At 44.7% G+C, this 12,144-nt stretch overlaps 1 protein-coding gene across 4 annotated transcripts in view; it reads left to right on the top strand.

Moving 5' to 3' along the window:
* The window catches only part of LOC118366191 (ras association domain-containing protein 3-like), a 62,195-nt gene extending 50,524 nt beyond the window's left edge, over positions 1-11,671 (top strand). For all 4 annotated transcript variants that reach the window (XM_035748676.2, XM_035748677.2, XM_035748678.2 and 1 more), the window contains 5 exons: positions 2,941-3,048; positions 6,228-6,383; positions 6,485-6,572; positions 8,323-8,438; positions 8,519-11,671. In XM_035748676.2, the coding sequence (XP_035604569.1) occupies positions 2,941-3,048; positions 6,228-6,383; positions 6,485-6,572; positions 8,323-8,438; positions 8,519-8,668 (618 nt within the window). In that variant the 3' untranslated portion in view covers positions 8,669-11,671. The remainder of the gene's footprint in view (positions 1-2,940; positions 3,049-6,227; positions 6,384-6,484; positions 6,573-8,322; positions 8,439-8,518) is intronic.
* The last annotated feature ends 473 nt before the right edge of the window (positions 11,672-12,144 follow it).

The following is a 12,144-nucleotide window of genomic DNA, read 5'->3' as shown; positions in this document are numbered from 1 at the left end:
TGACTACAGTGTGTATAAATACAGGGTGGATTTAGAGGCTAAAGCCCCCCAGATTGTACTTTTTTTTTTTTTTTTGTCATCTTATGCCATGATTTTTCCGTACCTGACAATTGTGAAGTTGTGGGCAAAGTCGTAGGTTGTAAACGATTGTCGGTCGTCTTGGCTCGTTCCGTGTGACCTGGTCTACTTCTGACGATTTAAGTACCAACACGTCCGGTCGTAGGCTCCAACAGTTCTGGCAGTATCAGATTTTGGGGGGGCATTTATCGTGCGTGTGGCTGGTGTTACGAGCCGATTTCGGTGACTGACCAATAGGAACACAACCAGCACTGATTATGCACACAATAATACGATTATTGGGAATAGTCAGAATAATATAATAGTTTGATTTTAATGTTTGCATGCTGTGCAAGAAGGATTTCCCTAATAACCCTCTTTACATGACCCATCTGAAATCAGGCTACCTGATGAGATTTTGATAAATGCACAATCGCTAATCAAAATAAATGTTCTACCACAGCGTCAATGTTATTTTTGGGTTCTGAGTTTGGACGTATGTTTGTGTGAAGAATATGCATACTTTCAGTAAGACTGAATCTGACGTACTGTTTTAAGGTCTTTATTTATTAGTGCAGAGCCACTTTCTCCTATGCATCAGGTGGCCTTGATATGCTGTCATGTCTGTGTAGTGCTAACAGTGCCGTTGACCTAGTATTCCTGTAGCGAGTCACTGGGCTCGACCAAGCAACAGGTCAATGGCACCTGTTTTGGCTCATACACTGCAACCCATAGTCTCATAAACCTACTGGGTTACATCATGGGCTAGGTGGAATTGACCTCCAGTTCTCCACAGTGCCACCCAGCCCAATCCCCGGTCTGTGAAGATATCTGGCTGCAGCAAGAGTCTAAACCCCAGTATTAGACCACATCCATTGCTAACCGTAACAGTAAGGAGCTCTGTACTGTTATTTTATGAGCCTGTTTTCCTCTGTGGTAGGCAGTAAAAAAAGTGTATCAGAAGCATGCCTTTTATTGCCTTGATGTTGACATTAAGGAAAACTCTAGTAGGTCAGGAATATGGCCCCAGTCAGCCCTGTCTCCCTGATGTAAATACTAGGCTATTAGAACCATACCACTCCACTATCAATGTTATTGCCTAAGGTGGACTCTTCTGTGTGTGTGTGTGTGCACGTTGGCACCCTGGTCTCTCGTGCAGTGTGGCCTTATAAGGTGTCCAGTGCCTGCTAGGTCTTGCCAGGATACTGAGTGTGGTTTAGGTTTCTTTTTAGTAGCTAGGAGCCTTAGAGAGCAAAGCTCTATGCCCATGTAAGAACACACAGCGCTGTGTGGACTTTGGACCGTCAGGCAGGCACACACACTGAGGATGACGTGTCTGCTATGACTGCTTGATCCAGGGTGATATGGAGAGGAAGCTATCCATTAAGAAATAACTCAAATTCAGTTCTCATTATTGACAAACTCTGAAGTCAGATCCTTCTGCTTTCTAGGAGTTAAAACGTATGTGTACATGTGTGTGAAAGTCACAGCCTTCAGGGGTATGACTCATCTCTCTGGATCTGGGGAGCACATTCATTACATGACTATGACCTCTCTCCCTGGGTTGGGCCTGGCACACTTCTGTCCTATGATGGGATGAGTCCTCTGTGTGTTTGCGCAAAATCAACATGAAATATTCTGGCATCTGCTCTGGTGGACATTCCTGCAGTCAGCATGTCAATTGTACGCTCCCTCAAATTGAGACATCTGTGCAGTTGTCACACAACAGTGCCACATTATAGAGTGGCCTTTTGTCCCCAGCACAAGGTGCACCTGTGCAATGATTATGCTGTTTAATCAGTTTCTTGATAACCCATCCACCTGACAGGTGTGGCATATCTTGGCAAAGGAGAAATGCTCACTAACAGGGATGTAAACACATTTGTGCACAAAATTTAAGCAAAATAATATTTCTGGGATCTTTTATTTCAGCTCATGAAACCAACACTTTACATGTTGCGTTTGTTTTTGTTCAGTATATGTATTGTTTAACGGAGGCCCGGATATAGTTTTTTATTTTTAATGTTAATTGCGGGGGGGGGGGGCGGCGGACATTTTCTACATAATTGTTCATTGGAAGAACTGTATAAAAAAATATAAATAAATGCACAACCGCCATTAAAATACTTTTCTTAAAATGAAATATTGCCAAACTTAATTAGGAAAGAAGTGACTGGCGCTCAACCAATGTGAGTCGGTTCAACCCAAAAACAAATATTAAGAGGTTCTAAAAGTAAATTAAGTAAATGTAAAATCATCTGGAACTAAGTATCTCAATAAATAACACAAATATGCAGTATGTCAAATCAAGTAATGCCAAATTCCAGTCTGCAGTTTTGAATTAATTTCCCCCAGTCATTACGTTTTTTGTTGTCATAACTCCCATTTTAACAAGTCCTTGTCAATATCAAATAAGGAAATAGAAGGCACGTAGGTGTTCCTTAGTCGTAGCTTTCAGTAATGGGGTCATAATATTTTGTAGCTTAAACCGTTAAAACGCTAGAGCCAACTTCATATGAAGAAAAAAGAATGAACTGGCCACGTAGGCGCTAGAAACCACACTACAGACCACCACCATAGTGCTTGTCATTTTAACGCTGAAGTCAATTGGTGTAGATATTTTTGGAGATCTTTAATTAATGTTAAGAATTTATCAAAGGGCTTGTATAAAGTAATAATTTGGCCTGCAGGCTGCCAGTTGCATATCAATGATCTAGGGCCTCCAAATGAAGGTCAGGAAAACACTCTGGCAGGCCCAGGGCTGTGTGTGTGTGTGTGTGTGTGTGTGCGTGCTCTTTGGTAAGATCATCTGATACAGATAGCAAATGTCTTCAGGCCAAATAACATGTAATAACACCACTTAACTTTGTTTCTGTCAATCAGGATGTGGCACAGGAAAGGGAGTTACGGACTCATCTCAGCAGAGAGGAGATCAGACAGAAGGTCGAGCTGTACAACAACTCCTCCAAGGACCACCTCAAAATGACCCTGGCAAGTGACCACTAATCCCTGACCCTGTCCACTAACCCTTAACCCAACTCCTGTATCAGACACTAGGCTACCTCAGTTTATCATCCCATGTGACCTAGCTACCCACTTTGACCCCTCATCCCTAAACTAACTTGAATGACTGTCCGGCTCTGATGGTTATCTCTGGCGTAAAGGCTCATTCTGCACTCATGTTTTGTCATCTATCCCCTCCTGATCCACAAGAGATGTGACACTCACGTTTGCTCGCTGCATGCTTCCACCACAACTCCTTCCTTTACCAATGATTAGGGGGATTGAACAGAAGCTCTTGAGTTGTCCTGACCCACCCTGTTATGTAGAAGAGGACCAGCTCTAACTGTCTGCTCAGTGCTCATCAATCTGCGGGCATGATGGTGGCACACAACACATGTTCACCAGACTAGCTGTCTGGAACAGGCCTGCCTGAGATTTGTCCCAGATGAATAACTGTAACATACAGTACCAGTAAAAAGTTTGGACACCTACTCATTCAAGAGTTTTTATTTTCAGCTCAATTGAAGACATTAAAACTATTAAATCACACAATGGAATCATGTAAACTCAGCAATAAAGAAACATTGTCTCACTGTCAACTGTTTATTTTCAGCAAACTTAACATGTGTAAATATTTGTATGAACATAAGATTCAACAACTGAGATGTAAACTGAGCAAGTTCCACAGACATGTGACTAACAAATGGAATAATGTGTCCCTGAACAAAGGGGGGTCAAAATCAAAATGAAGTCTGTATCTAGGGTTGCCACCACCTCCATTAAGTACGGCAGTGCATCTCTTCATGGACTGCACCAGATTTGCCAGTTCTTGCTGTGAGATATTACCCCACTCTTCCACCAAGGCACCGGCAAGTTCCTGGATATTTCTGGGGGGAAATGGTGGTATTGTCATGCTGGAAGGTCAGGTCAGGATGAGCCTGCAGGAAGGGTACCACATGAGGGAGGAGGATATCTTCCCTGTAATGCACAGCGTTGAGATTGCCTGCAATGACCACAAGCTCAGTCCGATGATGCTGTGACACACCGCCCCAGACCATGACTGACCCTCCACCCCGAAATCGATCCCGCTCCAGAGTACAGGCCTCGGTGTAACGCTAATTCCTTCGATGAAAAAACGTGAATCCGACCATCACCCCTGGTGAGACACAACCGCAACTCGTCAAAAGAGCAGTTTTTGCCAGTCCTGTCTGGTCCAGCGACGGTGGGTTTGGCATTGTTGCCGGTGATGTCTGAGGACCTGCCTTACAACAGGCCTACAAGCCCTCAGTCCGGCCTCTGTCCGCAATAGGCTGAGAATCTGAGCACTGATGGAGAGAGTGCGTTTCTGGTGCAACTTGGGCAGTTGTACCCATCCTGTACCTGTCCCGCAGGTGTGATGTTTTGATGTACCGATCCTGTGCAGGTGTTACACGTGTTCTGCCACTGCGCGGCTGATCAGCTGTCCGTCCTGTCTCCTTGTAGCGCTGTCTTAGGCATCTCGCAGTACGGACATTACAACTTATTGCAGTCCTCATGCCTCCTTGCAGCATACCTAAGGCTTCTGCTATACAGAAGATGGCCCTATTTGGTAAAAGACCAAGTCCATATTATGGCAAGAACAGCTCAAAGAGAAACGACAGTCCATTACTTGAAGACACGGAGTTCAGTCAGTCCTGTTTCTTTAAATGAAGTCTCAAAATCATCAAGCGCTATGATGAAACTGGCTCTTATGAGGACCGCCACAGGAAAGGAAGACCCAGAGTTACCTCTGCTACAGTGGATAAGTTCATTAGACTTACCAGCTTCAGAAATTGCATCCCAAATAAATGCTTCACGGAGTTCAAGTAAGAGACACATCTCAACATCAACTGTTCAGAGGAGACTGCGTGAATCAGGTCTTCATGGTTGAGTTGTTGCAACGAAACCACTAAAGGACACCAATAAGAAGACTTGCTTGGGGCAAGAAACTCAAGCAATGGACATTAGACCGGTGGAAATTTGTCCTTTTGGTCTGAGTCCAAATTTGAGATTTTTGTTTCCAACCGCTGTGTCTCAGAGACTCAGGAGGTGAAAGGATGATCTCTGCATGTGTGGTTCCCACCGTGAAGCATGGAGGAGGAGGTGTGGGGTTGCTTTGCTGGTGACACTGTCTGTGATTTATTTAGAATTCAAGGCATACTTAACCAGAATGGCTACCACAGCTTTCTGCAGCAATACGCCATCCCATCTGGGTTTGCGCTTAGTGGAACAATTTGTTTTTCAACAGGACAATGACCCAACAGACATCCAGGCTGTGTAAGGGCTATTTGACCAAGAAGGAGAGCTGTGTCAGATAACCTGGCCTCCATAATCACCTGACCTCAACCCAATTTGGTGGTTTGGGATGAATTGGACCGAAAAGTGAAATGGTGCTTTTCCAACAAGTGCTCATGCATATGTTGGAACTCCTTCAAGACTGTTGGAATTCCAGGTGAAGCTGGTTAAGGGAATTCCAAGAGTGTGCAAAGCTGTCATCAAGGAAAAAAGGCTACTTTGACAGTGTTAACTGTTTTGGTTACTACATGATTCCATATGTCATTTAATAGTTTTGCTGACTACACTATTATACTGCAATGTAGAAAATAGTACAACTAAAGAAACCCTGGAATGAATGTGTCTAAACCTTTGACTGGTACTGTACTTATTGACTTCTGAGGGGTCAACGTTCAACCACTGTTCTTTGATTCAGATTGATGTCATGCTATCAGACATGTCAGTCTCATCTAAAACATGCAGTCAGGAAGGCATAATGACTACTTCTGTCTTCTTTAGAATGTCTTTCTTTGCTCCCACACCCATTTTATTCTCTCTCCTCTCTTTGTGTCCCCGATCTGTCCATCGATCGCAACCACAAGTAACTCTTTTGTTCTTTCTCTAAAGAAATATAACGGTGTGGGTGCGTTTTAGTAGTGGCAGTCAGTTGATTTGAGTTTCAGCTCATCGCCTTTAATGACTCTCACACACGCGGTGCTGTCCCATCCGCAGGTGGTACGTGAAGTAATGGGCTTAGAGAGAGGCCCACAAATCTGGGCTCCATCTGCTAACTTGTTACCCCCCCCTAAACATGCTCGCTTGTGTACATTTTCTGTTGCCCTGAAGTATCCTGACCTGTCTCTCTCTCCCTGTAGAACCCCAGTGGTGTCTATACAGGGTTCATCAAGGTGCAGTTGGAGCTGAGGAGACCCATCACTGTACGAGGAGGTGGGGGAGGAGAGGAGGCCTTCTACCTACCCCAGGGGGCGACTAACACTCTTCACATCAGCTCCAACAACACCATACGACAGGTGGGTCTCTCACACAGTTAAGGTCAACCTGCTTGCAGTGATTTGTAGAAAATGGCTATAATTATATATGAACGCTGATGCTATGAATGTTGATTTATCAGGTGATCCAGGCCCTGTTGACCAAGTTCACCGTAGCTGACAACCCTGCTAAATATGCCCTGTACAAACGCTGCCGCAGGGAGGAGCAAGGTAAGTGTCTGTCTTTCTGGCTAGAGGAGAGACTAGCTGGTTTGTCATGCCATAGATGCCAGACTGTGTTAGCTGGCAGGATGGCATGCATGCCAGAACTGGGCTGGTGTCTGAACATGGTGTGTGTGGAGTGTATTCATGAGTGAGTGTGTCGGTATCTATAGGGTCAGGATGTGACTTTCTAGACTCCTCGCCCTCATGTTGCTGAATGCCACAGGGCTGTCCCCACACACATTGTGTTTCATCCCTGTGTCTGGAATACCCCGGCAGGGCAGAACACACACACACACACACACACACACACACACACACACACACACACACACACAGCATGTCCAGCAGCAGCTGCTCTCCAACCCGCCAGCCTGTGGAGAGATGGCCCCAACTGGTTTCAGTACAGGTTATAGTAGCGCCTGTGTCTTGGTCTTCTCTCCCCCACCTACTGTTACTACAGTTCTTCCTGTGTTAGGGCTCTGCTAGATACGATTGATAGGGCAGATCACTGGCGGGTTTCAGCCTGGACCTTAACCCGGGTTTGAGACCGCCAGCAGACGAGCAATGATGGATCAGTCCCTTCTCCTTATACCACAGAGCAGGAGATTAGCCCCTCTTACTGAAGACTGGGTGGGGGTCGGGAATAGGAGTGCAGGTAGGTTATGGTTTTGATTGTGAATAGGTCAGACTTCCAGCCAAGTAGCAGTGCTGACTGCAGTCTGTCACGGTCTGTCTAATCTCTTCTCACACTGTTGTGTAATCTGTCAGCTCTTCATTATGTCAAGGGAAATGCACACACGCTATCCCCGACCTCTAGGACAGTGTGGCTCAGATGCTAGCTCTGACGTCGTGGTGTTTTCCCCTCTGTAAATGAAGAGGGGAGGGCTGAGCCTGTTAATGAGATGGTCTGTCTAGACGGAGCCATTACTGTGGTCCAATTAAAAAAACAGTTTAGTTCCACTAGCTGATAAATACACTCAGACAGATACACAGCAGCACCCCCTGGGTGGAGTAGGCCTAGGGGGGGGGGGTCATAGACTCAGTTTGTAATGGTCAGGATTTGTACCGTCAACTGACCCTAGATCTGTTTCTGTGACGTATGAGGAAGGGTAAATGTTTGCATGTATATGAAACGTATGGCCCCTTCTGATGGTGGGAGCTTAAAGCCCCTGCCTGCAGCAAGAAATACCATTGATGTCAGAATCCGGTGTGGCATGGAATGCGGTTCTCTCCCAGTCCCGCTGAGATGGACGGTTAAACTACTGTTCCGCCACGGCACCATCTGTTACATAGCTGGTCTCTTTCACCAATTGGGTTTTAATAGGGTTAGGTATAGGCTGGTTAGGCCTAGCAGGCAGGAACCTCCACTGTAGAGGGACAGGCTGGGAACATGTGCTGGTGTCTCTGGATAAGGAGCATGGCTGAGGGCTGCCTGGTGACTGACTGACTCTCGTGAAAGACTTCTGTCTCTGATCTGACAGGGCTGCTGTGGTTATTTACCCGTGTGTGTGCATTTGTTTGTGTGCCCTTACCCCATTGGCATGGAGCCAAGACTTTTATCCAGGGTTGTTTTCCATGCACACACACCACTTTGGCCTATCCCCAGTTTCCCAAACTCTCATTAGTCAGTGTTTTACAGCACGTCTTCCCCCTGACTCAACACTGAACCCCTTTGTAGAATGTCCAATGATCATGCCTTATAACCACTGCATATTATGGTACTGATGTTCTAGCTTGTGTGTTTTTCCTCCTGCAGTGTACATGTGTAAGCTGTCGGAGGGAGAGCATCCGTTGTGCCTGCGTCTGCTAGCAGGTCCCAACACAGACACACTAGGCTTCGTCCTGAGAGAACAGCAGACTGGTGAGGTCATGGTAAGACGCACACGGAAATCCCACACACACAAAACACACACTCTCACTCTCTGTATTAACCGTACTCCTCTCTCTTCCAGTGGGAAGCGTTCTCCATCCCAGAGTTGAGTAACTTCCTGAGGATGCTGGAGAAGGAGGAGACAGAGCGGGTGTGTTCCGTGATGCGTCGCTACGACAACTACAGACTCAAACTGCAGGAGGCCATGAGCACAGCAGGGGGGCCGGGGTAACTACTGCCCCTGGAGGAGAGGAGGAGAGAGGGCTGGGAACCAAAAGCCAGTCTGGGGGACACTGAGGGGGAAACTGGAGAGAGACAGACAGCTGGAATTAACTCCAGATTGTACCAGTGGACCCTGTGTGCAATACAGGATCCAATACTGGATGGACAATAGAGGGCAGCAGAGGGCAGTGGTTCCACTGCAGTCAGCCTGGACTTCATTCAGGAGCACTCAAGTGACTAGCTCCATGTCTTTACTGAGTAGGCCTACACCCTGTGTGCCATGTTCACTCTTCTGTTCACGCTCTTCCCATCCTTCTGGTTAGTGCATCTCTCTAGTTGTGTTTTTATTATTTTAGAATTACCTTTTTGAACGTGAATGATTCAAACCCCAAAATAATTGATTCAATTTATTTGTACTTTCTATTTAATTGGATGCGTTGGTTTGTACATATTGTTGTTTTAATTTATGTGGGTGACGCTTTGTTCTGTTTCTTTGCTGAAATGGTTTTATTGTGTTCTATGAAGGCGTGGCAGCAATCCAACCCCTACAGGGACCTAGTGAGTTCATTTATTTCTCTCACAGGGGCGCACAGAAAACACATTGGCAACAAAGGCTAGACTGGTTTATGGAATTGACTCTGTATTAAAGGTAACTGAGAGATGGAGAAGATGAGTGATTGTGTTTAAACTGAGGGTTGTGATGGTCTTGAAAGGAGAAGAACATTTGGTGTAGTGAGAGTCACAAGCTGTTTGGGGTTTAGAGGTCAGAATGGGAGTGTTACAGCTTGTGACCAGACTGACAGGTAGTGGAGTTTGATCTGACCTCTGGACATGCCGTGAGAATGGAAAGATTTTAGGAAGTTGACTAATGGTTTTAGAGGAGGTAGAGAAGAAACGTAGAAAGTTGTTTAAGGAAAAACATGAGAAATGAAATGGATGTGACAAACAAGGGTTTTTGGAGTTCCGTGTTAAGAGATTGTTGATGCCGAGAAAGTTCAGGGCCTAGTTTAAACCACCTCTGTTGGAGCCAGTGCCAGGCCTGTGGCCACAGATAACATATTTAGGAATAGCAGCGAATGACTGGCTATATTGTTCCTGTTCCTCTGGTATTCATTTAACGTGGCTACGTCTGTCCTAATCTGCTGTAGGGCTGGTAAGATAAATGCTTTAAATCAGCCTTTCATTGCACCAGCGTGGGAACTCTGAACCCTGAAGCAAAGCTGCATGTGACATGCTCTGCATGGATGTGCTAACAGACCAAAGAAACTAGTCCGTAATCGTGGAGGTGAAGTCACATGACCATGTGTCCATCAGTCTCCTAAACTAGGAGAGAGAGGCTAGAACTTGTTGCTCTGAGAAGTTCTCACATTTTGCCTCCCTTTCTGTCTCTCTCAGTACTGTATGTACATCTCTACCAGGGTTGTATTTATCTTCTGGCAGTCATGGGGGGGTCATTTGAACCGAGACTGTCCCATCTATTGCAAAGTACAATCATTTCAATGGACAGAGCAACAAGTGAGTGCATTTTGGGCCATCAACCCTCAGCACCTTATCAAAACACAGACCAAATGCAAGAATATATGTTGAATTGGCATGTTTAAAAGCCTTGTTGTTTATCAGTACTATATGACGTTTTTCTGATGGTACTGCATTATTTGCCATGTTTATCTCTATAGAAGAGTAGTGGTGTGGTTATATAGCCCCACCTTATGGATATATGCTGTAACTGTCCTCTCGGTCTTCACCTGCATCAAACTGTTTATCTAAAGCCTGTTGGTGATATGATGTGGTGTTGCTTTCTCTTTTTCTGTTCTATAACTGAAGATATTCTAAAATGTTTAAGATTTATTTTAGGTTTTGCCTGGTGCAAGCTCTTAGAGGCCTCGTAAAAATTGAGGGAAAATGTTATAGCTAGAGTTTATAAGGGGTTACACACCCTGAACATAATTTGTTTAATCACTGTGTTAATGAAGTTAGATATGGTAAAATAATCTATCATATTTTAGATCCTAAAGCCATTATTTTCTTTGTAAGCCCTGGTAAATGGTGTTGCAAAGCACAGTGTTACGTTGACAGATACCACTGGCCCTGTGTTAGCTAGTTAGAGGTCTGCACATCTCAGCATCAGGGCTTTGAACCAGACCAGTTCATATCTATCTCCAGCGCTCCTATCGGACCAGTTTACTGTCTACTGAAGCTTCTGGGCACTACCTTTTAATTCAGGGATTTTTATTTTCTCCATTTACCAGATGCCGATCTTCCACTATTCTAATTCTAGACAATGTTTCATAATTAGGCCTTTCTTATTAAAATACGAGTGGCTTTTATGAAAGATGTTAGGTGTTTCTAAAACTTGATATGTATACAAGCTCCTGTATGATTTGTTAGACTGTGAAAGTTGGTTTATCTTCAATTTGTATCATGTTATGGGCGGTGCTGTCTGGTTGGCTTTTACGTCTGTAGGAATATGACTGCTAAGGTAACCCATATAAATATACTGAAATGCATGCATTATCTACTCTAATGCATATAGGCCTACTATGTGGCTTCCATGGAACCGTAGGCCAGTACTGTTGAACTTGGAAATGTATGAACAATTTATATAGATATTCGTAAACTAGATAGATGCATAACTATTTGCCAAAGATTGCCCCCCTGTCTCTTAAGATATGCTCTTGTAATGTTCTATGCTGCAGTGCTATATGCAGAGACTAAGATCTATACCTGGAATGATTATGCTGACAGTGTTAGTTATGGTTCAGTACCAGGATGTGGATGAACACAGCAGCTGTGGGCACAGCTTGGAGGAGACAGGATGCAACTAACATGTTATAATGAAAAAGACTTTGCTATATTCTATTTATATTATTGATGATGCAGGTTTATTTTTGTAGGTAACTGTTTTATTTTTGGATTGTTACCAAATGTGGCCTTTACTTCTCTAAAGGACTGAATTAATCTATTAAATTTTCAATTGTAAAAAAAAATTAAATAAATTAAGAGTATTGGTGAATCCACTGGTCTGGCCACTGAATCGAACATGCAGAACTATAATGACGAGACCTGACCACTCCTATAGGCAGGGCCTAAAGGGGTAAGCAGCAGTTGCTACATAAGATGAAGTATTCGTCCACGATCCAGTACACATAGCCGTACTTGGGGTAGTTCATTCAGGTGTTGCAGTAGAACAAGGGCTGTGCAGCATAGCAGGAGCATCTGCAGCAATAGGTTGACAAGACAGCGGTCGCCCAGGTATATGTCATCTTGCTCATAGATCTCAGGTTTCTACACCAACATGTCTTTGCCTGTGTACCCGGGTTCTCAATCTTCAGAGGGTCTCTGGCGTGACCTTCTTCCTGTGGACTTTGGAGGCTGTGCCAGTGTCAAGCGGACTCTTCATCATCCCGCATATCTCTGCATTCAGGTCCTTGGTGTAGGTGGCTGTGACCTCCAGAGCTCAAACCTTACAGGTCCTGCTCTCCTTTC

This window comes from Oncorhynchus keta, chromosome 33, assembly GCF_023373465.1.
Source record: "Oncorhynchus keta strain PuntledgeMale-10-30-2019 chromosome 33, Oket_V2, whole genome shotgun sequence".
Lineage (NCBI taxonomy): Eukaryota > Metazoa > Chordata > Actinopteri > Salmoniformes > Salmonidae > Oncorhynchus > Oncorhynchus keta.
This window is presented reverse-complemented; position numbering and strand designations above follow the sequence as displayed.